Source organism: Mus caroli, unplaced genomic scaffold (genome assembly GCF_978045245.1).
Source record: "Mus caroli unplaced genomic scaffold, Mus_caroli_1 scaffold_9, whole genome shotgun sequence".
NCBI lineage: Eukaryota > Metazoa > Chordata > Mammalia > Rodentia > Muridae > Mus > Mus caroli.
The window spans coordinates 108,280,054-108,307,215 of NW_028227264.1; the positions used below are offsets into that span (position 1 = coordinate 108,280,054).

General features: G+C 39.9%; 2 protein-coding genes across 6 annotated transcripts in view; both read right to left on the bottom strand.

Annotated features, from left to right (window-relative positions):
* Syt1 (synaptotagmin 1) overlaps positions 1 to 27,162 on the bottom strand; it is a 530,426-nt gene that overhangs the window by 191,079 nt on the left and 312,185 nt on the right. For all 5 annotated transcript variants that reach the window (XM_021173812.2, XM_029482352.2, XM_085843145.1 and 2 more), the window contains one exon: positions 9,539 to 9,718. In XM_021173812.2, the coding sequence (XP_021029471.1) occupies positions 9,539 to 9,701 (163 nt within the window). In that variant the 5' untranslated portion in view covers positions 9,702 to 9,718. The remainder of the gene's footprint in view (positions 1 to 9,538; positions 9,719 to 27,162) is intronic.
* LOC110302962 (lys-63-specific deubiquitinase BRCC36-like) lies at positions 17,918 to 18,967 on the bottom strand. Its single transcript, XM_021173817.2, has one exon. It carries the CDS (start codon positions 18,943 to 18,945, stop codon positions 18,070 to 18,072), a length of 876 nt encoding a protein of 291 aa, XP_021029476.1. The 5' UTR covers positions 18,946 to 18,967; the 3' UTR covers positions 17,918 to 18,069.

The window sequence follows — 27,162 nt, forward strand, 5'->3', positions numbered from 1 at the left end:
TTCACCTGCCATGGATCACTGTGTCCCTAAGGGTTTTCTTCATCTGTTTCTTGCCATCGACTTTCTTGACATTAACAATCATGACACTGACATAGGGCAATGTCATTATCTTCATTTTTCAGCCACAGGAGGGAAAACAAAGTTATCCAGCTACATTTTTCTTGACGGATGCACGCATCCTTACATGATGCTCACTGCATCGTTGCTAGCTGTTTAGTTACTGATCTTCTCATCCTGAGATTTAAGGTCCCCCGTTCAGTGTTCCTACAGTTAGCTGTCTCCGTAGCTGCTGACGTCACATCAGCAGGAAGACTGTAATAGCACATCAGGTTTGCTTCATCATATTTCCCCTTTCAGTGTTCATGTAATGTTTCATTTGGAAAGGACCCTTGTGGTAAAAGGTTCAAAATTTATTTTCAGGGTTCAGTTTCTTCAAACGTGGGATAAATATCATACTACTTCTAATAGTGTAAAGTTTTGAAACATGACATCTACACAGTTGCTTCTAGCATGAATTGGTTTAGTCTTGAGCAAAACACCATGCCACTTGTTTTTTTTTTTTTGTTTGTTTTTGTTTTTTTTTTGTTTTTTGTTTTTTGAGAAAGAGATTTTTTTCCTGGTCCTAACCTCAATACACAGATCCAAATTACACTACATCGTTGTCAGGCCCACTTTCTATGAATGAAAGATATATGAGTAACTACACCAGGGCCTTGGGAATTAACCTGCCACTGGGAAAGCAAGCAGAAGGCCCTGCAGATAACCAATACAGGTGAGAGATCTGAATGAAGAACTTTAAAGAGAGGAAGCCTCCCATAGCCCTGCCTTTAAAACGAGGGACTTCTCATCCTGATGGGACAAGTTAGCTGGGTATTCAATGATAAACTAATATATCAGGGCCAGGGGAAGCCCGGCAAGAGATAACATCACTAGAGAAGTCCTAGCTGGCTTTGAGAGAAATTTCAGAGTAAGTGTTCATGGGCTTACATTCAAGCAGAGAATTGGTGGCTACAGAGCTCACTGTGATCAGGATCACAATAAGAGTCATTAGTTGAATAAGACTTCCCATAGCAGGTAGGTAGACTAAGAATTGAATGCAGAGTGAGAGGTGTGATCAAGGTGACACCAAGAAAAGAGGGCTTCACTTTGAGAAATGAATGGTGATGAAAAACTTGATCAGCCTGTAGAGAGTAAGAAGTGGGGAGAAGGCCGAGAAGCATGGGAGGGGGGCACGAAGTTGTCAGACCATGGAGGTTGGTAAGCAATAATGGGCAGACATGGCCGACTCCATGAAACTCAACAGTAACCCTTTCAGTATCAAGATGGACACAGGGAGTATAAAGAAGATAAACTTTAGCAGTGCTCGGAGATGGAAATCAGAGCAGGAGGCCCTGGGTTGCCAAGGGACCTGAAGAGAAGGCAGGGTCCAGGTCAGTTATGTTTAAACTCTGGTGGAGATGTGAAGGTAGATGATAGAAAGGTAGTTTGACCAGGGTAATTTCAGCAGAAGGCCATTTTAGACAATGGAACAAGCACATTGGCGTTCCTTTTGCACCTATGACAGATACAACTTTGCTAAGTCTTTCCTGATATGTGATGTAGGCTAAGTGCAGGGCTTTGAAAAAGCAAGGTCAACAGAAAAGTAAGAAGGTTAGATGAGGGGCCAAGGAAGCCCTCCATCATCTTCCCTGGAACAGGTACCAGAGGCCTGGGCTTAAAGAATATAGTGCACATATATTCAGCTGCAAAGTTTCTGGAATCTTCTCTGTCTGGGTGACTGACCTAAATAGAGGGCTTTTCTAAAATAGAAATGGAAACTTGTTAAAAAAGACAGTGTGAATTTAATAATAGCTAACATTTCAAGTGTGGTTTCTTTGTGCTAGACACCCTGCACATGATTTTTTTGCAGTTGATTATTTGTACACGCCGATGCTTTTACCCACCAACCTAGTGACAGGAGATCCTATCTTGGTAACAGGAGGGAATAGATGCATAAACAATTAATCTGCCCAAGGTCACACAGACATGGTGCTGGAGATATAGGATTGGATTCATGCAGCCTGTGCCCATAAATTGTGTCTATTTCTGAATCAGAGTGTTGACCCCCAGACATTTCTGCATCAATAGCACAGCTATCCTTCGACCTCTTCCTCCTATTCTGGACTGAGAGTGAGCGTTTGCTTATTTTGCTGTACATAAGGAAAGGTGCACTCTACTTCAAGAAGCTCATGAATATCAAAACCTTAATCGTAGCTATTTGGATGACATGAGTTCATGCTTTACAAACCAACCATGGCCTTAGTCACAGTAAAATCAAAGTTGCAAAATAAAGACGCATTCTGGAAATGCTTGTCTGCTTCATTTAGATAAGAGTGTGCAGAATGAATTGAAAGATAAAAATGCTCAGAGAATTTACCATTTCCTTCTCCTCTCTCGCGCTCTTTCTCCTTTTACATGTAAGCCCCACGGTGTTGTGGATGATATCATCAGGCAATTTGGTTTGAATATGCTCCACACTGGACTGTGTAGATTACCTAACTAATGACATGCACACTCCTTGCCATTGTGACACCTCTCTTCTTCCAAGTGGGAATTTCAAGTGACAGAATAAAGCTGTTTGCTATCAATTTTGCAAAAACCACATCTGCCAGATAGCCAAGATTTAGTTCAGAGACCAAAATCGATTAATATTCTAATTTGTTACCTGTCATTAGCATCTTATTGTGTTATGCCAAGTCAAAAGTGATAACTTTTATATAGCATATGCCCCAGAAGGAATTTGAGTTTAGGGACATATTTTACTTTGCTTATTGTTGCTTCCTGTCTGAAAAAAAATCCCATTAGAAATTTCAATTACACAGGCAGTAAAAGTTTCAGTGGGTTAAAAGGAAAATGTAGATTATTTACTGCTAGATGTTTTTAATAAAGCTGCATGACTGTATGAAAAAAATATTTTAGATATTTACTTGTTTCATTTTATAATATCAAGGAAAACACTAGCAATATAATACTTTGCACAGGTCCTTAGGAGAGCCTCTTGTTTCTAGCCTTGTGGGTGACAGGTTAAAAGCAAAGTTTTTTGGAGGAAGACATGGCTATCTGCTATCATTCCCAGCACCTACTAATGGGATATAGACTGGAGAATAGCTTGAGAAGAAGAAAGAAAAGCCAGCTAAGGTGGACCAAGCAAGGGGTTTCTTATGCAGTCTTTTTGCAGTTGATAATTTTTCTACACATGAACAGAAAAAAAAAGTAATGTCTGAAACTTTGTGAGAAAGAAGCAGAGGGCATCCATCATGAAGATGGAAATAATTTGCTTTGTAAAAGTGAATAGCCTTGGTAAGAATAAACGATGGAATTTTAACATATATAATGCAAAATCCTTGCATTAATTTGTTAGTACCTTAAGTTTACAGAATCTAAGAGGGAGTGTGTAGGCTAGAAGGTGGATTAATCTTTGTTCATTCATTTCTTGGTCAAATATACATTGAGAGTCTTCTGTAGATCCCCCATCATGAATGATGTGACCACTTACAAAACATGTATAACTTACTTCCCGTGCAGAACTTTTATTACTTTGGAATGAGTCAGAGTAATTAAAAACCACATAGTAAGAAATACATCTACATACACTATTGTAGATGGCACTAAATAATATGGGGAGAAAAAGAGCACAACTGAGGGCCAGGGCATGTTGGCACTGATGGATGAGTGAGTTACATGGATTATAAATACCATGCTTGCCTGGACCCTAAGTAGGAAGATGACATTGAATGAATATGAAAGAGAGGAGGACATGAGTTATGCTGCTAACTGGGAGCACATTTCAGTTTGATGATTATCAGGCTTGCCATGTGCCTCATACTCGTGACTCTTCCAGAGGAGACAGCTACACACGAGGCAGGACATGTGTCTCACTGTTTCTTTCACTGTTTTCTCTGAGAGCTTATGGCAACTATTTTTATAGTCTTTAAGCCTGAGTTTAAATCTATAATGCATGCATATGTTTAACCTCTAGAATTCCAACCTCCAAGTTCTATAAAGAGCTTGGCATAGCTCCGGCTGTTATACCAGTCCATTAGCTAGGCAACAGAGCAAAAGAGGAACTGGGATCTTGTTCTAGCTCTAGGGCTTGAGCTTCTGGGCCATCTCTCTCCTTCCATTTCTTCTCCAATGGGGCCTCCTGCTGAGAAGAGTAATTACCAATGACTCAGAGCAGGCTTCAGAGGAAGCCGGATTTGTGAACAGTGTGGACATATGACCACATTTCTAGTCTTTGAGGCGTGAGAAGCTCTTACAGATACATTTTCATAATTTTATCTTTCATCTGGAATATTCCAATAGCTTGTTTTTCTTCTCTCCTTGGATTGGGTTCATCCAAGTTATCCTCACGTCCCAATATATTATGCTACATAGAAATTCAACTTTTGCCAGTCTTGTTCCAACTAAGGGAATGCTTTTAAACCAATTTCAAGAGGCCAACATCATGCTCATACAAAAGCCAAGGCCACCAAAAATGAATAAAAAGCTACTGGATGTCATTCACTATTCCTGGTTACTGTGTCCAGGGCTTTTCCTGAACAACTGAGTTCAGGAGCATGAAAAAAGGCTACTAACCATGTGGGCTTGATGAATTTCAGGAAAGGAAGGACAGTTCAATTTTTGTAAATTAATATATATGATAGCTCACATTAATAGGATAAAGGGTAAAGCAATATGATCATTTTAAAAGAAAAAGAATTTGAAAATAATCGAATATTCTTAAAAATACTCAACAAATTAAGTATATGTCTTAGTCTATTCCTGCACAAACGTCATGACCAAGAAGCAAGTTGGGGAGAAAAGGGTTTATTCAGCTTACACTTCCATACCTCTGTACATCACCAAAGGAAGTCAGGACTGGAACTCAAGCAGGTCAGGAAGCAGGAGCTGATGCAGAGGCCATGGAGGGATGTTACTTACTGGCTTGCTTCCCCTGGCTTTCTCAGCGTGCTCTCTTATAGAACCAAGACTACCAGCCCAGGGATGGCATCACCCACAAGGGTCCCTTGCCCCTTGATCACTAAATGAGAAAATGCCTTACAGCTGGATCTCATGGAGTCATTTCCTCAACTGAAGCTCCTTTCTCTGTGATAACTCCAGCCTGTGTCAAGTTGATAAAAAACTAGCCAGGACAGTATACCAAAATTATACTTCAATATGATAAAAGGTGTACACAATAGCCCCAGAGTTAATATTTAAAATAATTTCCTCTAATGTAGAAAGCAAAGATGCACAATCATGAAACTTACTCTGGCAGGTCTTAGTCAGAATAATAGGGCAAGAAAGAGAAATCAAAGACACACAAAGTGGGCAAGAAGAAAAACCTTTTCTGTAAGGAGCCGTCCTCACATTCGCCATTATAAGATGGCACTGACACCTGTGTTCTAAGTAGTAAACAAACCATCTGCACATGCGCTGGGGTAGTTTCCCACCCCATGTGCTCTGCCTTTCCCGTGACGACAACTCTGGCTGATGGGCTGCAGCCAATCAGGGAGTGACACGTCTGAGGCGGAGGACAGTCCTCCATAAAAGGGAGGGGGCTCCGCCATCTCTCTCTCTCTCTGGCTCTCTTCTCCACTGGCTCCTGATGGGGTAAGCAATAAAGCTTGTGCCGCAGAAGATTCCGGTTGCCCTGAGTGTGTTCTTACCAGGGGGAACAAAAGCGCGGGCAATAAATGGTGCCGAAACCCGGGAGCTACTGCATCACGGGGAAGGAGCGGTTAATGAAGTGTTCCCGGAAAACAGACTGTTGAGAAGGATCCAGTGTGGATTCAGAACTCATCAGCTGGGGAACTGTGGTTAATGAAGTGTTCCCGGAAACAGACTGTTGAGAAGGATCCGGCGTAGATTCAGAACTCTTCAGCTGGGGGACGGATGCGCGTTCGTTACAGCTTTACAAGGTATGTCTGGTCTTGAACTTTCTCTAGTGTTAAAAGCCCTTTTATTTCTTTTCACATGTCAACAAGTGGTTAAGGCAGGGTGGAGAATTCTGAACGAAATTCAAGACAGTCTATCAGAAGTAAAGCGGGGAGAGAGAGCAGGAAAAAAGAGAAAGCATGGCGCGCCAAATAAGTATACAGGCCTTTCCACGGGTCTTGAACCCAAGGAAAAGTTAATGTCAGGGAAGAATACCTGGGGAGAGATTAGAAGGAAAGAGGAGAAAAAACAAAGGAAAAAAGAAAAGTTAATGTCAGGGAAAAATACCTGGGGAGAGATTAGAAGGAAAGAGGAGAAAAGAGATGAGTTTAAAGAGCCAGTTCTTAGTAGCTGTGAATCAGATGAAGAAATTAGCCCTTCTGAGGAAACAGACTTGGAGGAGGAAGCAGCTTATTATGAGAGAGAAATGCGAGCTTATAGGTCAAGAAAAAAGCCAAAAGCGACTGGCAAAGGCCAGCTTGCTGCTTGGCCTCAGGGCAGTCGGCTTCAGGGTCATAGTGCACCTCCGCCCTATGCGGAGCCCCCGCCCTGTGTAGTGCGTCAGCCCTGTGCAGAGAGGCAGTGCGTGGACTCGTTCGTTTCAAGAGAGGCACAAAGGAAGATACAACAGGCATTTTCAGTCTTTGAAGGAGCCGAGGGTGGGCATGTCCACGCTCCAGTAGAGTATTTACAGGTTAAAGAGCTTGCTAAGTTGGTTCGTAAATATGGAGCCAATGCTAATTTCACCTTGGTACAGTTAGGCAGGCTTGCTGGCGAGGCATTAACTCCTGCCGTCTGGCAAATGATTGCAAAAGCCGCTCTCCCCAGTGCGGGCAAATATATGGAATGGAGAGCTCTATGGCAAGAGGCTGCACAAACGCAGGCCCGAGCAAATGCTGCCGCTTTGACTCCAGAGCAGAGAGATTGGACCTTTGACCTGTTAACGGGTCAGGGAGCTTATACCGCTGATCAAACAAATTATCACTGGGGAGCTTATGCCCAAATTTCCTCCACGGCTATTAAGGCCTGGAAGGCGCTCTCCCAAACAGGTGAAGCCACTGGACAATTAACAAAGATACAGCGGCTGAACGTCATTGTTCAGAGCCAGATAGGCCCAAAGAAATGGTTAAATGGAAAGATGTTTTAAGTAACAAATGGGAAGGACCGGATCCTATTTTGATAGGATCCAGGGGAGCTGTTTGTGTTTTTCCACAGAATGAAGACAACCCATTTTGGATACCAGAAAGACTCACCCGAAAAATCCAGATGTCCCTCATCATGGTGATGCCCAGGGCGACAACAGCAAAGGGAAAGCAGCGTTGGGAGATACAGAATTGGACGGCTAAATTTGAACAGACCCTTTGAAAATTGAGACTTGCCCCACGCACTTGGACCTGTCCCTGACCTAAGGACTATCTTTTCAACATTTTCCTTCTTTAAAGAATGGGTGGGGGTGGAATTATTTGGAGCTGTTCTTTGCTGTGGATTAGTGTTGCTTCTCTGATTGGTCTGTAAGCTTAAGGCCCAAATTAGGAGAGACATGGTGGTTATTTCCCAGGCGCTTGCAGCACTAGAACATGGTGCTTCCCCTGATATATGGTTATCTATGCTTAAGCAATAGGTCGCTGGCCACTCAGCTCTTGCACCCCACGAGGCTAGTCTCATTGCACGGGATAGAGTGAGTGTGCTTCAGCAGCCCGAGAGAGTTGCACGGCTAAGCACTGCAGTAGAAGGGCTCTGTGGCATATATGAGCCTATTCTAGGGAGACATGTCATCTTTCAAGAAGGTTGAGTGTCCAAGTGTCCTTCCCCCAGGAAAAACGACACGGGAGCAGACCAAGACCCCTTCGGGTGATGAGCCTGGGAGGAGGTTTTGTGTAAAGCCCCTATTTTACACACTGGGGATTTGACCTCTATCTCCACTCTCATTATTATGGGTGGCCTATTGCTTTTAAATAAAAGAAAAGGGGGAGATGTAAGGAGCCGTCCTCACATTCGCCATTATAAGATGGCACTGACACCTGTGTTCTAAGTAGTAAACAAACCATCTGCACATGCGCTGGGGTAGTTTCCCACCCCATGTGCTCTGCCTTTCCCGTGACGACAACTCTGGCTGATGGGCTGCAGCCAATCAGGGAGTGACACGTCTGAGGCGGAGGACAGTCCTCCATAAAAGGGAGGGGGCTCCGCCATCTCTCTCTCTCTCTGGCTCTCTTCTCCACTGGCTCCTGATGGGGTAAGCAATAAAGCTTGTGCCGCAGAAGATTCCGGTTGCCCTGAGTGTGTTCTTACCAGGGGGAACAAAAGCGGCGGGCAATACTTTTCCTGTTGGCACATGATATGATCATATAAAGAGACTCAGAGGGTCATTCCCAAATTTTTAGATGTAATGAAAGGAGTCAGTAGTTAAATGACCCAACATTACTGTGCAAAGATCAATATTATTTAGATGCACTATCTCAAAGGTAAACCAAGAAAACAAATCCTTTGCTAATACTAAGAAAGAAAACATTCCACATTCACCTACATTGTATATCTTATTTATTATTACGACTGTGTGTGTAGACATTGTGTGTAGACATTGTGTGTAGACATTGTGTGTAGACATTGTGTGTGCATGTGTGTGCGTGTGTGTGCATGTGTGTGCATGTGTGTGCATGTGTGTGCATGTGTGTGCATGTGTGTGCATGTGTGTGCATGTGTGTGCATGTGTGTGCATGTGTGTGCGCGTGTGTGCATGCATGCTCACATATGCCACAGAGCACATGTGAACGTCAAAGGACCTGGGGTTTGAGGAGCAGCTGAGTGAAACGGCCGAAGGACACAAACTTCGGTTTAGAGAAGAAAGTAAACTCAAGAGACTGAGTGCACAACATGGGCTGTAGTAGTGTTGAGCTAAGCCAGTGGAGGTTGGATGTTGTCAGTAAAAAAAAAAAAAAAAAAAGGTTCTATGTGAGGTAGTGCCCACATGATACTTAGCAAGTAGGGCAATATACAGTATGCATAGCTGAAAATACTGTCATTATACACAGTAAATATATCTTATCTGTAAATATACAAAGAAAATTTGAAAAGCTAAATCCCACGGGTTAGACTTCGTGTTACATTTACTCTAATAAGCCTAGCCATTGGCTTCGTGTTTCCCATTGACAAAAATATTAAAAGTAGGTGAAAGCTTTTGAAATATTAACAAATCAACGGAAGAAAGACAGGTTTTAAAAATATTAACAAAGGAAAGAAAATCAAACTTGTAAGAGTGGGAAGGTATCAGCCAATGTAGTCTTTCCTGTATAACAATTCCATCAATACCAGTCTAAACTTCATATAATACAACCTATAGGCACTACTGTTATCAAAGAAACAGAAAATTAAGGACCAACCTATATTAAAACCCAACACATATAATTTCATTATCAACTGTGCTATTATTTATAAAACACAGATAAAGAAAAAAAGTCATTTTCCATTTCCAAAATTACATGTCACTGGAGTACTACCATATAAAATCAGCTGATTTTCCAATGATTTTAAACGACTGTTCAGTCTTTTCTTTCTATTCAAGTGAAGGTAGTATACTCACATGGAATTTTATGCAGTTCATTCATAAACTTCTGCTTCAGCTTAGAAAAGGCATCTTCCTTCCCTTCCCCAGGACTGGCTGGCTCCGTGGCGTTGTGTGGGACAAGGGTCGCAACAGTGGTGACAGGGGCAGCCAGGGCCTCAGGACGACTGGCACTCACCATTTTTGGTTCAAGCGGAACTGTGATGGGGGAAACAAAGAGAAAGCCAATTCAGAACGCCATGCCTGACCCCATCTTACAGGTGTACGTAAGATGAAAACACGCTGCCCACACTGCACCTGCTCACAGGGTAAGCAGGCTGTCATTAGCATATTACTTTATGCTGGCTCATGAAATATTTATGGAACCACAGTGAGTGGAGAGCTCCTTCCGGGAAGGCTAAGACCAAATGTAGTCACTAGCATTCTCTCCCGACAATACCATATAAGCCCTCAAATCTATTAGCTAGGTGTATGAGCCCAGTTTTCCCGCATGAATTTAATCTTTAATGATATCTTCCCAGAGTGTGTAGAACAAGATTGTTGATGACAGCCATGTTCTATATACTCTAAGCATTTTGTATTATTTTAAAAGGAAAAAAACTGCACAAATTATGGATATTACTGTTGGAAATGCTGCTAAGTGATTGCATACAAACTGTTAGTGACTTAAAATAACAGTCTATATAGCATAATACCAGAAGCCTAGAACACAATAAACATTATACAGCAAGTGTTTCTTGAATCTCTGATCAAGGATAAGTTTTATCCCTAGTCATTTTTTGACCTTTACTGGAGGTGATACTCTGATCAATAATTTACCTCTTCTGTTATTTTTAGGTTAACTGTAAATGTGGCATAATTGACTCCATATATAAAGACACTGATAATGAAACAGGCCTTGTCTGCTTAATTATTTAAATTCACCTAGCTTCATTCTTATTGAACTATTTTATTAAATCCACTCATTCAATCATTTAAAATGCTTATTTACCTTTGAACTGAAAAAAAAAAAACCTAATTAATTTTAAGGTTGTCAATGAAAACATTTTGGCTTGGAACTTTGAAGACAGTAATATTAGTCTTATTCTCCAGCTAAATGAAGTTTGGAAGCCTGTATGACTTCTCAACTTGATGCTTATAAAGTGGGAAGAAATAAACTTGCTCTCTGTCTTACTCAGGGTGACTACTGCTGTGATCAAACTACAACCGGAAGTGACCTGGTGAGGAAAGGGTTTACTTTACTTATGCTTCCATGTTAGAGTAAGTCACTGAAGGAAGTCAGGGCAGGAACTCCAACAGGGCAGGAACCCTGAGACAGGAAGTGATGCAGAGGCCATAGAGGAGTACTATTTACTGCCTTGTTCTTCATGGCTTGATTAGCTTGCTGTCTTAGCGTACCCAGGACTATCAGCCCAGGGGTGTCCCCACCTACAAAGGGCTAAACCATCCCACATTAATCACTAACAGAAAATGCCCTATAATTTGCCTACAGCTGGGTCTTATGGAGGCATTCTCTTAATTGAGGTGTCCTGCTTTCAGATGACTCTAGCTTATGTCTGGTGAACATAAAAACTAGCCAGGACAATTGACCCTTTGTCAGATTGACACACCAATACAATACCAGCTAACAGTAACTTTTTCTTTTCTGTTTACCCCTCAAAAATCACATTAATAATCATCACAATATAAAACTTGTTCAAAACTTAAACTCCCAGGTTTTACAAATTTGAATATTTTACAACTTTAATTTCTTTAAAATCCAAAGTCAATTTAAGAATCCAAAGTCTCTTTAAAAACTTCCTAACCTCTCAAATATGACCTCCTACAAAATCAAAATAAATTTAATACTTTCTTATTCCAAGAGGAATGAACCAAGGCAGAGTCACAAGCTAGACCAAGAAAAATGAACGCTAACAGTACAAATAACTCAGTGTTCAATGTCTGCCATTCCCTCACAATCCTTTTGGTTCCAAAGAGTTTGCCACAGCACCCAGTGAGTCTCATGGCTGAAGTCAGCTCTGCTGCTGTCTGCAAAATCCTCAAGTCTTCTACTGGAAGTGGGCTGCACTTTTGCTAAGAGCCATTCTTGGGTGCTTTCCATGGTGTCCTGCCCCAACTTCTCTCAATGGACCCTTCAATCCTGGGTTTTCCATGGCTACTGAGGTTAAACCTTTCCTTTTGGCTTCTCACAATGCCAGCCCTCAGCTGCTCTTCATGACCCCTTCACACCTTCAAAAACAGTTTTAATTTGGAGACAACCTAAGTCATCCCTGGAACTTCCGTGCATTGACCCTAAGGAAATAATTGCCAGAAGATTTCACCTTAACGATTCTGGTCTCTTCATGATCATTGCTAATTGGGTTTTGCTTATGTGTTCTGATGTGTTTATGTTCTCTCTCTCTCTCTCTCTCTCTCTCTCTCTCTCTCTCTCTCTCTCTCTCTGTTTCTCTGGATCTCTGCCTCCTTCTCTCCCTCCCTTCTTCCTCCCCTCCCTCCCTTCTTCCTCCCCTCCCTCCCTTCTTCCTCCCCTCCCTCCCTCCCTCCCTCCCTCCCTCCCTCCCTCCCTCCCTCCCTTTCTGTTTTTCTTAGTTTGCTCATTTTCTTTGTCTTCTTTTTATTTGATGGGATTTTTTTGTTTGTTTGTTTTGTTTTTGTTTTTGTTTTTGTTTTTGTTTTTTTTTTCTAAAAAAGGAGAGAAAGGCGGCATGGAACTGGATGTAGGAGGAGGCTGGTATTATCTGGGAGGAGATGAGGCAATAATGTATGAAAGATTATTTTCATAAAAATATATATAAAGAATCAGTCATGTGTCTCTTCTGCATAAGCCACATGTCCTACATGGGCAGCCCCTGATCTAGGTCTCTTCAGCTAGCCAAATATTACAGTACCATTTAAGTACCCACTACTGGTGTACTTATGATTTTCTTTTAAATCTATTTACCGGTGAATGAGAAACACATGCTATCTAAATAACAGGGAACAGATTGCATAACTTTATATGCATAGTCATTTATCTTGGGAGAACAAAATTTTAGCATACTGGAAAAAAAACTACTATTGGATATGAACATAAAGTCTTTGCTCAAAGATAAGAAAAGATAGTGTGATCAATTCCTTCTTTATATTAAAAACCTGAAAGTTAACAAGGACATATTTACCTAGCATTTTGGCAAAATATCGATAGCAAAGGTCAGCATACAAGGAACTGGGCAATTGTGAGGAGGGGTAGAACTGGAACATGCTTTCTAGACCCAAAATAGTAGAATATATCAAAATAGGTGAAAGGGTTTATCCTTATTCTAGGAATCACTGATAAAGAATGAATTGCTGATATACATTCTAATACAAAAAAAATGTATAGGACCTTTAGTATCAGAATTACCTATCAGAGTCAAATAATTGTGGCAATTTATAAAATAATAGCATTAACCTTGTCTTAAAAAGCTTCAAACTTGAAAGCACAAGGGAATATTAGTTGCTAAATATACACGGTGAGACATAACACTGATTGCGCGTTGTTTGTAAATAAAGGGCTTTCATATGAAAGCAGTTGGAAAGATGGAGTCAATGTCAAATTTCTGGTAGAATGTTTACATTCTATGTGTTTATGTTCTTAATATGGTATAAATCTGAGTGATTTTAAAGTATAAAAGCAATGTGTTAAAATTGTTCTTATGAGGGCCACAATGTGAGTTTAGCATCCTAAGGCTGGATTGAAAACACGTTCAAACAAACTAAATCTTAAGGAAAAACAGCAAGGCAAAATTTTCAGCAAAAGAATATACAAAATGGCCATTGGCTGAAATACACTGTAGACAAAATAGTAAAGTCTCATAAAGGTTCATTTTTGTGGTGTAACCTACAGGAAATCAGGATCTCTGTTGTTATGACAACGTCCTATTCCCTCATTTTTATTCTTTTAAGGACTTTAGTTATGTCTAGCTCTAGATTTAAAAGTTTGTATGTATTTCTCAGATTAAAAAATGGGATACTTTATTATACTGCATGAAATCACCATGTTTAAGTATTGCAATTTGTAATAAAAGTACACAAAACTTCAAGGCCAAACAAAAAGGTGAAGAATTATCAAAAGTATTACCAAAGAACATATTATAAGACCCAAGACCCCAAAACTGTAAGTTATTTTTGCCATAATCATTAAAAATAGTCCAGGAGCCACGAGGAAATGGGTGTTTTTGTATAGAGGAAGAGGACAGAATTCTGGGATTTTTACTTCATGAGTGTCTTCCATCTGTCACAGAGCAGGTATAAAGCCAATGTAGCTGCCACATGCATCCTTCTTTTTCCTATTTTAATCCCTAGGTTCAGTAAGGAGCCCCTACTCTTTCTTTATATGATGTTCAGCAAGTACCAGTTGCTGACAGACATAGCCCAATACTTCTTCCATTGAATTGGACCTGGCCAAGGAGAGCTGGCCTGCCAATCTCTTGTTCCTAAAGGTTACTCTAACTCTACCACTAGTGTCAAAGGCAGGGGAGGTCCCCAGGAACTATGATCACATTGACTGGGAAAGAACTTGGAAAAATAATGAACTCCTGTTGCCATTTTCATTGAAATTCTTCCCTTGCCTGAGGATGCTCAGGCAGAGTGTGAAGCTCAGCAGCATACCAACCTCTCCCATCAGTTTGCAGGTGCTTGGATGGCAGCCTCAAGGTGCATCTTCTCCGAAATTCAGACAAATACACTTTCTTGGGAAATGTAAGGGGGGAAGCAAGACATGACAGGGATATGTTATGGTGGCTGGTGGCTGGTTTCTGGTGACTGATATAACAAAAGGATTAACTTAACAGATGATAAAATACTGGAAAACATTGACATGAGTTTCCGTGCAACATACAAAAAAAGAAATAAGGTTCTGTGTTAAGAAAGGGTCATTTTCTGGTTTATGTACAGCTGCCTCAATGTGTTTAAGGTGTCTGTATTTGCCGTACTTTCCCCCTTATCTCATTTTTATCTTAAGTCTGCCCATGAGTAGCGCCTTCTCCATCAAGCTTCCCTTTCACAGGCTCTGGTCATGGGAAAGGTCTATGTAGATGCCGTATGGTCATGGTCCTAGCAGGTATAAGGAAGGATGAGGGTCTGATACTACCCTGGTCTGAGGCCAATAAACAACATTCAAATATAAATCTCTTGCCATGCATCAAGCAATATTCTAACTGTACATCCATATTCCTTACAATAATCTTTGAAGTAAGGAGGTCCAATTATCTCCACATTACTTATTTGAAAACGTATGTATGTAGTTACATGTGTGTATGTGTGTGTGCATGATGTGGGTGGGCACACATGCCATAGTGTATGTACACAGAGGTTAGAGAGCAATGTGTAGTCCTTGATTCTTTATTGGTCTCATGTGAGCTCTGGGTATTGAACTCAGGATTTCAGGTTTCGAGGCAAGCACCTATAATCTGCTAAGGCATCTTTTAAAGTTATTTTTAATTGAAAACAGATTTTTTCATATAAGATATTCTGATTACAGCTTCTCTTCCCTAACTCCTTCCAGACCCTCCCAACTTCCCCATCCACCCAAATACACAGTACACAGACTTTCTTTCTCTCATTAGAATACAACATGCATCTAAAATAAAAATAATGACTGAAAAATGTAGTCAGGCCAATAAAACTATTATCTAAGTATATAAGTTATGAAACGCTCTGATGTGTCCAGAGAATACAAACAAGAACAAACACATGTTTGCTTTGCAGAGCCAGGATTCCAAACCCAGATGTCTCACCCAGAGCTGCTATAGCCCTTTGGGTGCGGGGTAAGGAAACCCTTTCACAGGGGTTGCCTGAGACCATAAAAATTCAGATGATTATGGTTCAAACATTATGAATCAGAACAGTAGCAAACTTACATGTCTGAAGTAGCAATGAAAATAATTTTATGGTTGGGGGCACCACAACATGAGGAACTATTATATTACAGGGTCTCAGCATTCAGAAGGCTGTGAACTGCTGTGCTACAGCAGTTTCTATGTTCCCATACGACCATGATTCTTTCAGATACCGTTGAATTCCTGTAGAAATTATCCAAAGGCTAATAGGGTTATCTGCATGTCTGCTTCACGGAATCCAGAAAGCACAACAAGAAATCAAACTGAATGTTTGGGTTCCCTAGGCTTGTTAGTTCCCAGGACAATTTGTATGCAAACCTGGCAAATTATGTTACTAAGTTCACACTCTTGTCCCTAACTGTTGTATGTGGAAGGCTGCTATCTGACAATACTGATTGATGTGGGGCTCCTCTTACATAGCTTTAAAAAAAAAATGCTGAGTGACAGATTGCACACTCAACAGATATAGTCTCTTACAATGTATATTTTCACACTATCCTGTGTCTGGAGTGAGAGTTTTCTTAAGATTTTTAAGGCATCTCACTTTCACTTTCTGCCAGAATGAGCTGCTGTTTGCCTGGGGATGCTCTAGACGGTTGTTAGGTTGTTATTCTCAGCAGCGGTTCATCTCACGAATCATTTCAGGGGAATCTAAGCAATGGTAAATGAATCCTGTTTGCTGTCTGAAGCCTGCCTGCGTCAGCATGTGCCATAAAGACCAGCAGAATGAGACGGAAGCAGGGTGCAAGCTTTCAGAGGCCGTAGGCACCGAAAAGCTTTATTCTGGCACTCGTTTTTTTTTTTTTTTTTTTTTTTTTTTTTTTTTTTTTTTAAAGTTGTGTGTGTATGTATGTATACATATATATATATATATATGTATATATATATATATATATATATATATATATATATATATATATATGGGGGGTGGTTTGAGACAGGGTTTCTCTGTGTAGCCCTGGCTGTCCTGGAACTCACTCTATAGACCAGGCTGGCCTAGAACTCAGAAATCCGCCTGCCTCTGCCTCCCAAGTGGTGGGATTAAAGGCGTGTGCGCCAACATCTAAGTTTCTCTTAGATCTCCCACACCTTCTTCAGAGAAGAAGAACTTCTTCAGAGAACTTCAGAGAAGAAGAAGAGAAGTAGAACTTCAGAGGCATCACTCTGACGGTGGTGCATGGTTCACTGCCACTAGATCTGAAATGGATTAGGTTTTGTGTATAAAGATCTATAACATATTAACCCAGGAACAGTTTTATGTAGCAAACAGTAGAAGCGAGATATAAAACTACTTCAGCCCAAGATGAACTCTTATTCCACAATGTAATGCACGACAGTAACACAGATACTAAACACTAGACAGTCCTGAACCCTGGAACTCGTTTCTCTGTTACTTCTTTCCAGAGTTCTGACATTTCAACAGTGCTATTAAAATGCAACCGCAAAGCAAGTAACCTTTGAGGTTACCCCTCCCCCCCTTTATAATATATCCCAGAGCTCATCTAAGCTGCATCTATGAGGGGTCTGTCCTTTTTTACCCCCTCCCCCTTTATAATATATCCCAGAGCTCATCTAAGCTGCATCTATGAGGGGTCTGTCCCTTTATACCCCCTCCCCCTTTATAATATATCCCAGAGCTCATCTAAGCTGCATCTATGAGGGGCCTGTCCTTTTTTACCCCCTCCCCCTTTATAATATATCCCAGAGCTCATCTAAGCTGCATCTATGTAGGGTCTGTCCCTTTTTACCCCCTCCCCCTTTATAATATATCCCAGAGCTCATCTAAGCTGCATCTATGAGGGGTCTGTCCCTTTTTACCGTAGGAATGATTTATTTACCCATTCTGGAATATTTGGGTTGTTTGTAACCTGAGGCTATCTCAAATAAAGCTGCTATCAAAAAAATCTCACAAATGCCATGACGGTACAACTGCTGGGTCCTAGGGTAATATATTTAACTTTATCCAAGATTTCCAAATTTTTCTTCAGAGTACTTATATTTCACATCCCTGTCATTGCTGTAAGAGAAATATAGTTTGTATCTGTAACAGAATTTGGTATTTTTCACTATTATCTCTTTAGCAATCCTGTCAAGTACACACCACATCGCATTCTAGTTTTAATTTGAAATCCTCAATGACTTACGAAGTTCTACGTATTTTCATCACATACCTGCCATCTATACATCTTTGAAAATGTCTATTTATTGTTTCTTATTTCCTATTTTATTTTTTTATTTTTGAGTATTGATCATATATTATCCATGGTTATTAGATAATATAAGTAAATTCTTGTATTTTTACTTTTTTCCTTTTTTTTTAAACAAAATAAATTTATTTTAATTTTGGTAAAGTCCAGTATATCTACTTTGTTTTCTCCTGGATTATGCATTTGGGCTAAAGTTTAAACAAATTTAAAGCTAACTTAAAAACTTAAAAAACAAAGTTGTCTCCTGAAGATTTTTCTAATATGAACCCCCCCCCCCCACAGTTTTCCCATCTTGCTTTAAATCCACGAAACATTTTGAGGTACTGTTAGAATTTATTTTGTTGGCTTGTAAAGGTTCAGTTAGCCCAAGTCCATGCCCTTTCGTCCTTGGATCATCATTGTACTTTGTCAGAATAGGTCGAAATGAATTAGTTTATAAATCATATGCCAAGCATTTACATCCACCCATTTTTGTTCTCCTGCTTTATTCTAGGGAAGTCAGCTCTTCCATAAGGTCTTCCTTTTCTTGTTGCAACTCCTGCAAACGCTGCTGGTTTTGCTCTAGTCTGTCCTCCAACCACTGTAGGAGAGGCCCACAGACCGCGGACATCTGACTGCACAGATGCTTGGTGAATACAGAGCCATTATGGATCTTAGTTACTGAGTCCAGATGTGTAAGGCCGTGAATCCTTCTATATGCCTCTTGTTCTTCCTGACATAGGATCCCCGGCAGCTCTACGGTTGACCTGAGGCATACTGTCCCGATGGTGGTACGAGGTACAATATGGATTGGGATTTCAAGTCTCTCATATTCTGAACTCTTCGATGCTTGTACAGACTGGAAGCAAGTATAGAGTACACGGCCTATCTTTGTGGGTTTGTCTTCTATGAAGCAAGCAAAGATCAGTCCTACAAAGCTCTGATCCATCATCTGGTACATGGCCTGTGTACGCACGTCGACATGAGAAGGCCAAACGGTTATATGAGGGTGGGAATGGTACCAGCCCACAACTCTCATGGGACGACCCGTTTGCTCTGCTAACCGTTCTGCCTCTATCGAGGCTGCAGACAGTTGCTCCGGAGATATTTCTACCCGGTCCTTTGTCTTGTCAGAACGTCGCAAGATAATAACAGAATGAATGTGAACAATTCTGATGGCCTCCATCTTTTTCGCAACTGTGCACATCTCAGCTCCAGTGTATGCAAGCCTGGAGTCACTCCTCCCGTGATCATTCAACTGCCCTATACACAGACCCATGACCTCCTCCTTCTCTGTGCTCAGAGCGTGATTGAGACAAACCAGGAAAGCGTCCGATTCAAGGTAAACTGCCTGTACTCCCTGCATCATCCGCACCGCCATCTTAAGCCGGCTCCACTCAAGACTTGGGCCCACTGCAGACTGCCCAGAAGCAGCCTTCCCAGGAGGCCTTGCGGGTATCCACTGGGCGGAGCCTGAGGCCCAGGGGAGTGGCTGGGTGCCACAGCGGGTGGAGCCTAGGGTGCAGGGGGTGGAGCCTGCCTAACCACATGGGGAAATTCTTTTTTCCCCTTAACTGTGTTAACAAGATTGCCACAAAATTAAGCATATCTAAAGAAATGAGCTCTTTTGATAAACATACAGTTCAACGCTATGAATTTTTTTGGCATAATTTACTTTGCAATCATTTTTGGCAAGGGACTATAAAATGATAGTGAATTTTATAATTAATAGTTTCTTAGAGCCAAAACCATGAGATGAAAAATGAGCATTATTTATACATATTATAAGGTGATAAACTTTACAAAAAATGTGAGCAAGTGTAGTTTCTCATTACCTTAATTATATTTGGTAATTTTAATCAGCATAAATTTTTATAGGTATTAGGTTAAATAAAAATTCTATTCATCGCTACATTAGTTTTCTCTCAGATACATAGAATAGGGACTGAAATAATAGAAATAAACCAAGTATCTAAGCCAAAAATGAAATATTCAGTTATTACAATAATGACAAAAAAAATCAAGAAGCCTTTTTTAAGCCTGAAAAGTCCCCTACACTAAGGACACAACTCTCTGAAATCATGGGGCATTAAAGCTGTTTCTGAAAGCATCTGATAATGAATTCATAAAATTAACAATGCTAATTTTTGAACCCATTTCTATTTTAAGAAAATATTTTATTACTTCAGCTACAAAAACCACATTTGTCTTTAAATTGCCAGTCCATACTAGAGAACATTTATGCTTTTTAATGGGTCTCCCAAGATTTCAGCTAGCACAGAGAAGGTTACAGTCAAAAGGGGATAACTTTTCAAATGTATTAGAGAGACTTCAAGCATCTTTATACTTCATGTATAAAAATGACAAAGTTCAAACTTGCCCTCCCTCCCTCCCTCCCTCTTGCCCTCCCTCCCTCTCTCCCTCCTTCCTTCCCTCTCTCCCCCCTCCCTCCCTTCATTTTTCTTTCTTTCTTTATATGAACAAGAACACCCCAGAGGGAAACAAAAACAACATAGACAGGATGATTTCTAAATCTGTGTTTACTTCATTGTTGATGATGGCTGTGATTTTATTTTATTTCTTTTTTGTCGTTGTTCACTATTTCTTTTGGAGTTGACATCTTCCACTGATCAATTTTATATGCTCTAAAGCACAATATTAATTGAAGCTACTCCTTCCCTTTTGTATGGGAAGAAAAAACTAGGTGCATTGACGGTTTCTGAAAAAGCATGGGTTAGTTGGTTCAAGCCAATTGGCTCTCAAACACGCTGTCTATAGAAACTACAGATAAATGGTTTGGAATTCCCATTCGCCTTTGCTTTGTTAAAGCTCAGCTCTGAACTCGCACTGTTTCTGAGCTGCAGGCACTTGAGAGAAACATCTAAGCTCGTAGCACAAAGCCCCCTTTCATCACACTGTTCAGATTGTCATTGTTTCGCCACACAGTGAAGCAAAGCTTGAAAATCAATCCACAGCTCCAATTGTGGTAACTACAACAGCTGGAGAAAAATGCTTCGGTCTTCCAGCTTCAGATAGTATATTAGGAGGTATGCAATACTTACTAAAATGTGAAAGTCAGGTATCTTAAAAAGGCATTTTAAGCATATAGATGCATCTGGCATTTACAAAATTCATTCATCAGGAGTTATCATTTATGTGTTAAGGATGAGAAGACTTGCAAAAGGTTGCACAGCTACCAAATGATACAGCTAAGGTTTGCACTGAACTGGGTTAGTTCCATAGGCCCTGAAATTTTCTTACTAGTAAGTAAATAAGTGCTGACTGACTGAATAAATTGTGTATGTATAATGTGTCCAATATGATACAATGTGCTTTGACTAGGTCTCACCCTGTTTTGAATAAAAAGAAATGTAATAAATGCCTTTCAGACCTGTTGAGAAAGAAATATTCCTATTCAGTTATTGCCTAGAGAAATTATTGATGGTGACTCTTCTGAGAAGATACATAGCATAGAAAATTATTGAGAATGCCACAAAGAAGCCACGTGCTTAGCACTGTTTAAGTCTGTATACTAAACATCTCAGCTATGAATTATGAAAGGTAGCAATTTTGCTTCCTTCTTCCTAAATGCTAGCTTCTGTTATGTGTCAGTGGAATTTGGTGAGCATAAAACATAAACAGTATCTACAATCTACAAAAATAACCCATCCCTTCCCATCAATTTAAAACAACCACATTGTTTTGCTGTTGTTTCTGGATAACTGTGGTTCTGGGAGATAACCTCATCCCATCTCACAGGCAAATCTTCTTAGTTTATATATTAGTCATGATAACCTGGTTCATTTTACCAATGGTTGCTTTGAGACTGTATGACACAATGTGACCATGTTGTAATATAAAAGGAAGTTTCCTGGGTTTTCTTTGGGGGGGGGTACTTTATTCTTCTAACTTTAATAGTAAAGATATCCACAGAAACCAACACCTTCTCTATTGTTTGGTACTGTAGTTACTCTGGGACCTGGCACTGTTGGGATTGTAAGAGAAACCAGTGATGAAAAGCTGATATTTTATGACTGGTAGAGTCGAAGGTTGGTAGTAACCACCACCTTAACCTTGATGGTGAGTTGTCTCAGTAACCACTTCTCACCATGGGACTGGCAAAAAAGGAGGCAACCATGTTTCTCAAGGTTCAGCCTAGTTTATGTGCCACTGCCTATTTCTTGCAACCAGGAGGCAGTGTGCATAGATGCTCTCAAGCTGATCCGCACAATAGCAATACAAATATCTGCTTTTGTTTTCCTTTCTTTTTTCCCCCAACATAATATTTCTATTGACCATTGGGTGTTTCTCACAATGCACTCCAATCACATTCATTTCTCTGTCTTCCCAGGTTCACCTGTCTCCCTTGTGACCTCCCCAATGCGAAGAAGAACAAAAAAAGTACTAAGTTCAAGTTTGTTTTGCTCATATAAGCTATCCCCTTTATTTGGAGGCAAGTTTTCTCTGTGTAGTCCTGTCCTAGATCTTGCTCTGTAAACCAGGCTGGACCCCAAATCACAGAGATCTGTCTGCCTCTGCTTCTCTAGTGCTGAGATTAAAGGCATGTACCACCATTGCCTGGCTAACCACCTGCCTTTTTTATAAGCTTATTTTCTACTATGTTTTGGTAATTTGATTTCTTCCTGATATTTTTTACTTGTGTTTACATCAGACCCTTAGCTTCAGATGCTTAACTGATATGAGAGATAGTCATATTTCTTATTTAGAACCTGTTCCATATATTTAGACTATAAATTAGGGTGAAGTTTAATGCCCTACAACCTAGGTGCTAAAGAGATAAGAACTGAGTTGATGCGAACTATAAGAAAACTGGTTTGAGACTAATTTCCTTTAACTTAAATGCTATAAAGGGTTTACAGAAAGATTGACTTTGGTACATAATGTTTAACTTCAGTGGTCTACCTTTTAACATGCTCATTATTAATGAAAACATGTAACAGGGAAGAGCACAGCTTCATTTTATCTACCAGGAACAATTTAGAATCGAATCAGGGAGTTTAACTGGGGAAAAGATTCTAGCAGCAGATATTGGTGACTACTAGAGACATAACCCTCAAACACTTCCTAGGCGGCACTCTCTCTTCTCTTCCTTCTCCTTCTCTTGCCCCCCTGCTTTTGTTTCTGAATAAGAAGCAATTTGTATTCAGTCTCTGCAATGAGTCACGCTTTCGTGAAGTTTGAAATTCACCCATAAATATTCTCATACCTTCTTCCTCTCGACAATCTGAGAGCATATCACTTCAAGAAAGTGGTTCTTAAAATAATGACCAGGTCAAGATATGTTATAGACATATTTGAAATTGTCAAAGAACAAATAAAAGAAATATTTAAAATGAGCAAATTCTGGATCAATTGACTATGTTCATGGATCAGTAGGATTAACATAGTAAAAATGGCCATTCTACTAAAAACAATATACATATTCACTGTGATTTCCATCAAAATTGTGACACAATTTTTAATAGATCTTGAAAGGACATTTTCCAGCTCCATGTGAAAACACAAAACACACAGGATAGCTAAAATAATCCTGAATAATTAAAAAAAAAACTGCTGGCACCTCAAATTGTACTACATAGCTATAGTAATAAAACCAACATGGTACTGGTACAAGAACAAACATGTTGGTCAATGGAACCAAACTGAAGACACAGACATAAATCTACATATTTATAGACACCTGATTTTTGATAAGGAATCTAGAAATAGATACTAAGAAAAGCATCTTTGACAAATTTTACTGGTCAAACGATACGGCTGCATGTAGAAGAATCCAGATAGATCTATACTTATCACCCTACATCAAAGAGCACTCCAAATGGATGAAAGACCACAAACTAAGATCAGGTATGCTGAACCTAATGGAAGAGAATGGAGAAAATAGCCTTGAATTCATTGGCAAAGGAAAAGACTCTCTGAACAGAACACCATTAGCACAGGCACTAAGATCAACAGTAAACGAGACCTCATGAAACTGAAAGGCTTCTACATGGCAAAGGACACCAACATTCAGACAGAGCAGCAGCTTAAAGAATGGAAAAAGTTTTTACAAGTACACATCAGACAGTGGGCAGATATCTAAAATATATCAAGAACACATAAAAGTATCTATGAAGAAAACAATAAAAATGGGGTGCACATCTCAACAGAGGACACTCAAATGGCTGGAAACACTTAAATGTTCAGCATTGTTAGTCATCAGGAAAATGCAAGTCAAAACTACTTTGAGATTTCATCTAACACCCATCAGAATGGCTAAGATCAATAAAACTGGTAATAGCTCATGCTGGTGATGGTGTGGAGAAAAGAGTGTCAACATAAACAGCCACTGTGGTAATCAGTGTGGCAGTTTCTCAGGAAAATTGTGAATCTATCCAGCTACATCACTCTTGGGCATACACCCAAAGAATGTTTCATCCCACCACAGAGACATTTCTCAACCATCTTCATTATTGACCTATTCATAACAGCTAGCATCTGGGGAGAACCTAGACCTCCCAAAACCAATGAATGGATAAAGAAAATGTGATATATTTTAACAATGGAATATTACTCAGCTGTTAAAAATGAAATCATAAAATTTACAGGGAAATGGGTGGAACTAGAAAAAAAATCATCCTGAATGTGGTAACCTAGACACTGAAAGACAAATGTGATATGTATTTGTTTATATGCAGATATTAGTTGTTAAGTCAATAACCCACAATACAGAGAACCACAAAGGATAAATGCAGAATAAGGGACTGGGCAGGGGGCAGATAGATTTCCTTAGGAAAAGGAAGTAGAATAAATAGTTCTGGATGGATATGAGGGGACTTGAACATGAGGATCAAATAAGAAGGGGAAGGGAGGAGAGGGGAGGGAAGTAGAGGGAAGAGGTGCACAAGGGACAGAATATGGAAGGGGGAGCTAAAATTATGGGCCAATTGAGGGGTTGTATAGAAACCTAATACAGTAGAAGTTTCTTTAAACGTATGAAGGCAATTTATATGAATTCACCAAATAATGGGGGAGACAGAGCCCAAGACATCTCCTGTCACCAAAAATTTCCAGTACTGGGAATGGGTTAAATCTAATGAGTTGTCAATCAAAGGAGTCACATGGGAAACCAAAAACAATCCAGGAGCTTGCCAAGACTATTGATTGCTCTCCACAAACTGATGGCAAGGGGCCATTGCTGAAGACAACACTTACACAATTCATTGAGTGTGGAGAAGTCAAATTGGTGCTTACAGAGTGCCTTCATCCTCCCCCTACATGTCTTTGGTACAGGAAAGTACTCTGCATACTACCAAAGGCTTTAATCTGAAATGATGCCCTGCAACAAAGCATGTGGGAGTAGCCAGACAACGCCTGGTTTGAGTTGAGGCCCACACCCAGAGATGGAACTCATATCAACCACTTCCTGGTGACCATGAACTGGAGACTGGATAGCCCGGAGACCTAGAACAACAACAACAACAACAACAACAACAACAACAACAAAAAGCAATAAAATGATTCCTAATGACATTCTGCTATGTTCATAGGTCAGCCTTCATTAAGGAAGTTTCTGGGAACAAACACAGAGATGCACCATCAGACATTATACAGAATGTGAGACACCTTGGAACACTCAGCCCTAAACATGATGTCTCCATCAAATCCCACCCCTCATCATTCAAGGGGAGGTGGAAGGATTGTTAACACCAGGGAAAATGGTGGATGCCAGGGAAAACAGACCCTCTAAATCAACACAAGCAAAGCTCATATGAACTCACAGATGGGATGACCTCTGGATGGGAGGGTAGGGGGGAGGGAGGAGCTGAGGGAGGAGAAACATAGTCAGGATATAATATGTGAGGATATAATATGTCTGTTTTCAATAAAAGGAAAAGAAGGAACACATTTTGTGTGCAGTATAATTAAATCATGATCTCACATTAACATAATACTCAGGGAAACAGTATCTGATTTTTCTTTTTTTTTTTTTTTTAAACTGATGGTAGTTTGTCAACTTGTGCTTTCATTGGGACAATAACTTTCCAAATATGGGACACTCAATAAGCTGATGGACCGGTGTATCATATTTTGTATTACAAGTTTTCAAAGAATGGATTTAGAAAGACACAGTTTCTGTTTAAAGAGTGCTGTGTCCACACAACTCCTCTTTGTTGCAAACTAGCAGCCTGGCTACCTGATAAAAAGGTGCCTTTGCATTTCAGTTACAGACACCACAATGTTATCAATATGAAGTTATCCTGTAGGTGGCTTGCTTATCTCTTTAGGCGATTTCCCTATACTTATTTGATTAACAAATTGATGTTAGAGCCTATATGTTAAGATGAAAAGGGATCTAAAGCATTAAGGGTGACAAACGTCTTCAAGTGATAACAAAAACTAAAAAAAAAATTAAAAATGTGATAATGCTTCAATTTTCACAAGGGGGCACCATCTCTAGCTAACAAAAGCAACGGATACAGTGGGCATCTGTGGCATTTTATGTTGGAGAAACCAAGGTTGCTGACTTATCAAACTTCAGGTTTGTGCTGTTAGTCAGGATCCAAACTGTGATATCTATGCGACATTATTTCCATGTATTCAAGAAAACACTCATGACAGGCAATGGTGCACATGCCTTTAATCTCAGTACTTGGGAGGCAGAAGCAGGTAGATCTCTATGAGTGAGGTCATCCTGGTCTACAGAACAAATACCATGAAAGCTAAGGCTACACCATACAAACACACACACACCCTGTTTCATAAAACAAAAAATTAATATTTAGCCAGATATTTTTCTTCCATGCCACTGGTGTGCATGTAGCTGAACCTAAATTAATGGCCAGTTGCCTAAGGAGACATTTCTGAGTGAGGGCATACCATTGCAAAGTCATAACTTCAAATGATAGTATAGACAAATGAACATTTTATTATGATAAAAATATGCTGATAGCATGAATAAAATATGAGTGTTGATTTTAATCAGCTAAAAATCACCCTGTATTCTAGGAGGTGAAATGCGAATGAATTAAGAGGGAGGACTCAGTATAATTCTTGTTGTTTATCTGTGATAAGGCTCACAGAACCACTCGGGAGCTTTCGCAATCAGAGACAAAACTCAAGGATGGTTTACAAAAATCACTAAAAACTTTGCCCAAGGTTTGTACTTTAAAAGAAAGAGAGAAGAACATGCTAGTAAAATGCTACCCATATGACTGCATTAACATTACAAAATCAAACTAAAATATATAAAGGTTAAAAAAAGGTAACTTTAGGCCTGGCGCCATGGTAAATGCTTCTATATCCAAGATCCAAGATGGAACCTAAGCTCAACCACTTGGACCCATATGATCCAAAGAGAAAACCAACTCAAAGTTGTTTTTTTGACATCCACATGTACATAAAGGATCTCTCTCTCTCTCTCAAATTAAATAAATAGATGTTAAAAAAACCTAAAAAAAGTAACTTCATATCAGATTTTTCATCTAAACATACACCACTCTATTACAAAGTTTAAAGCTGTTAAAGGGAAAAGTATACATTCTTAATGGGAAAAAAAGTCCAAAAGGAAATGTTAAAATGAAGGTTTCAAAAATAC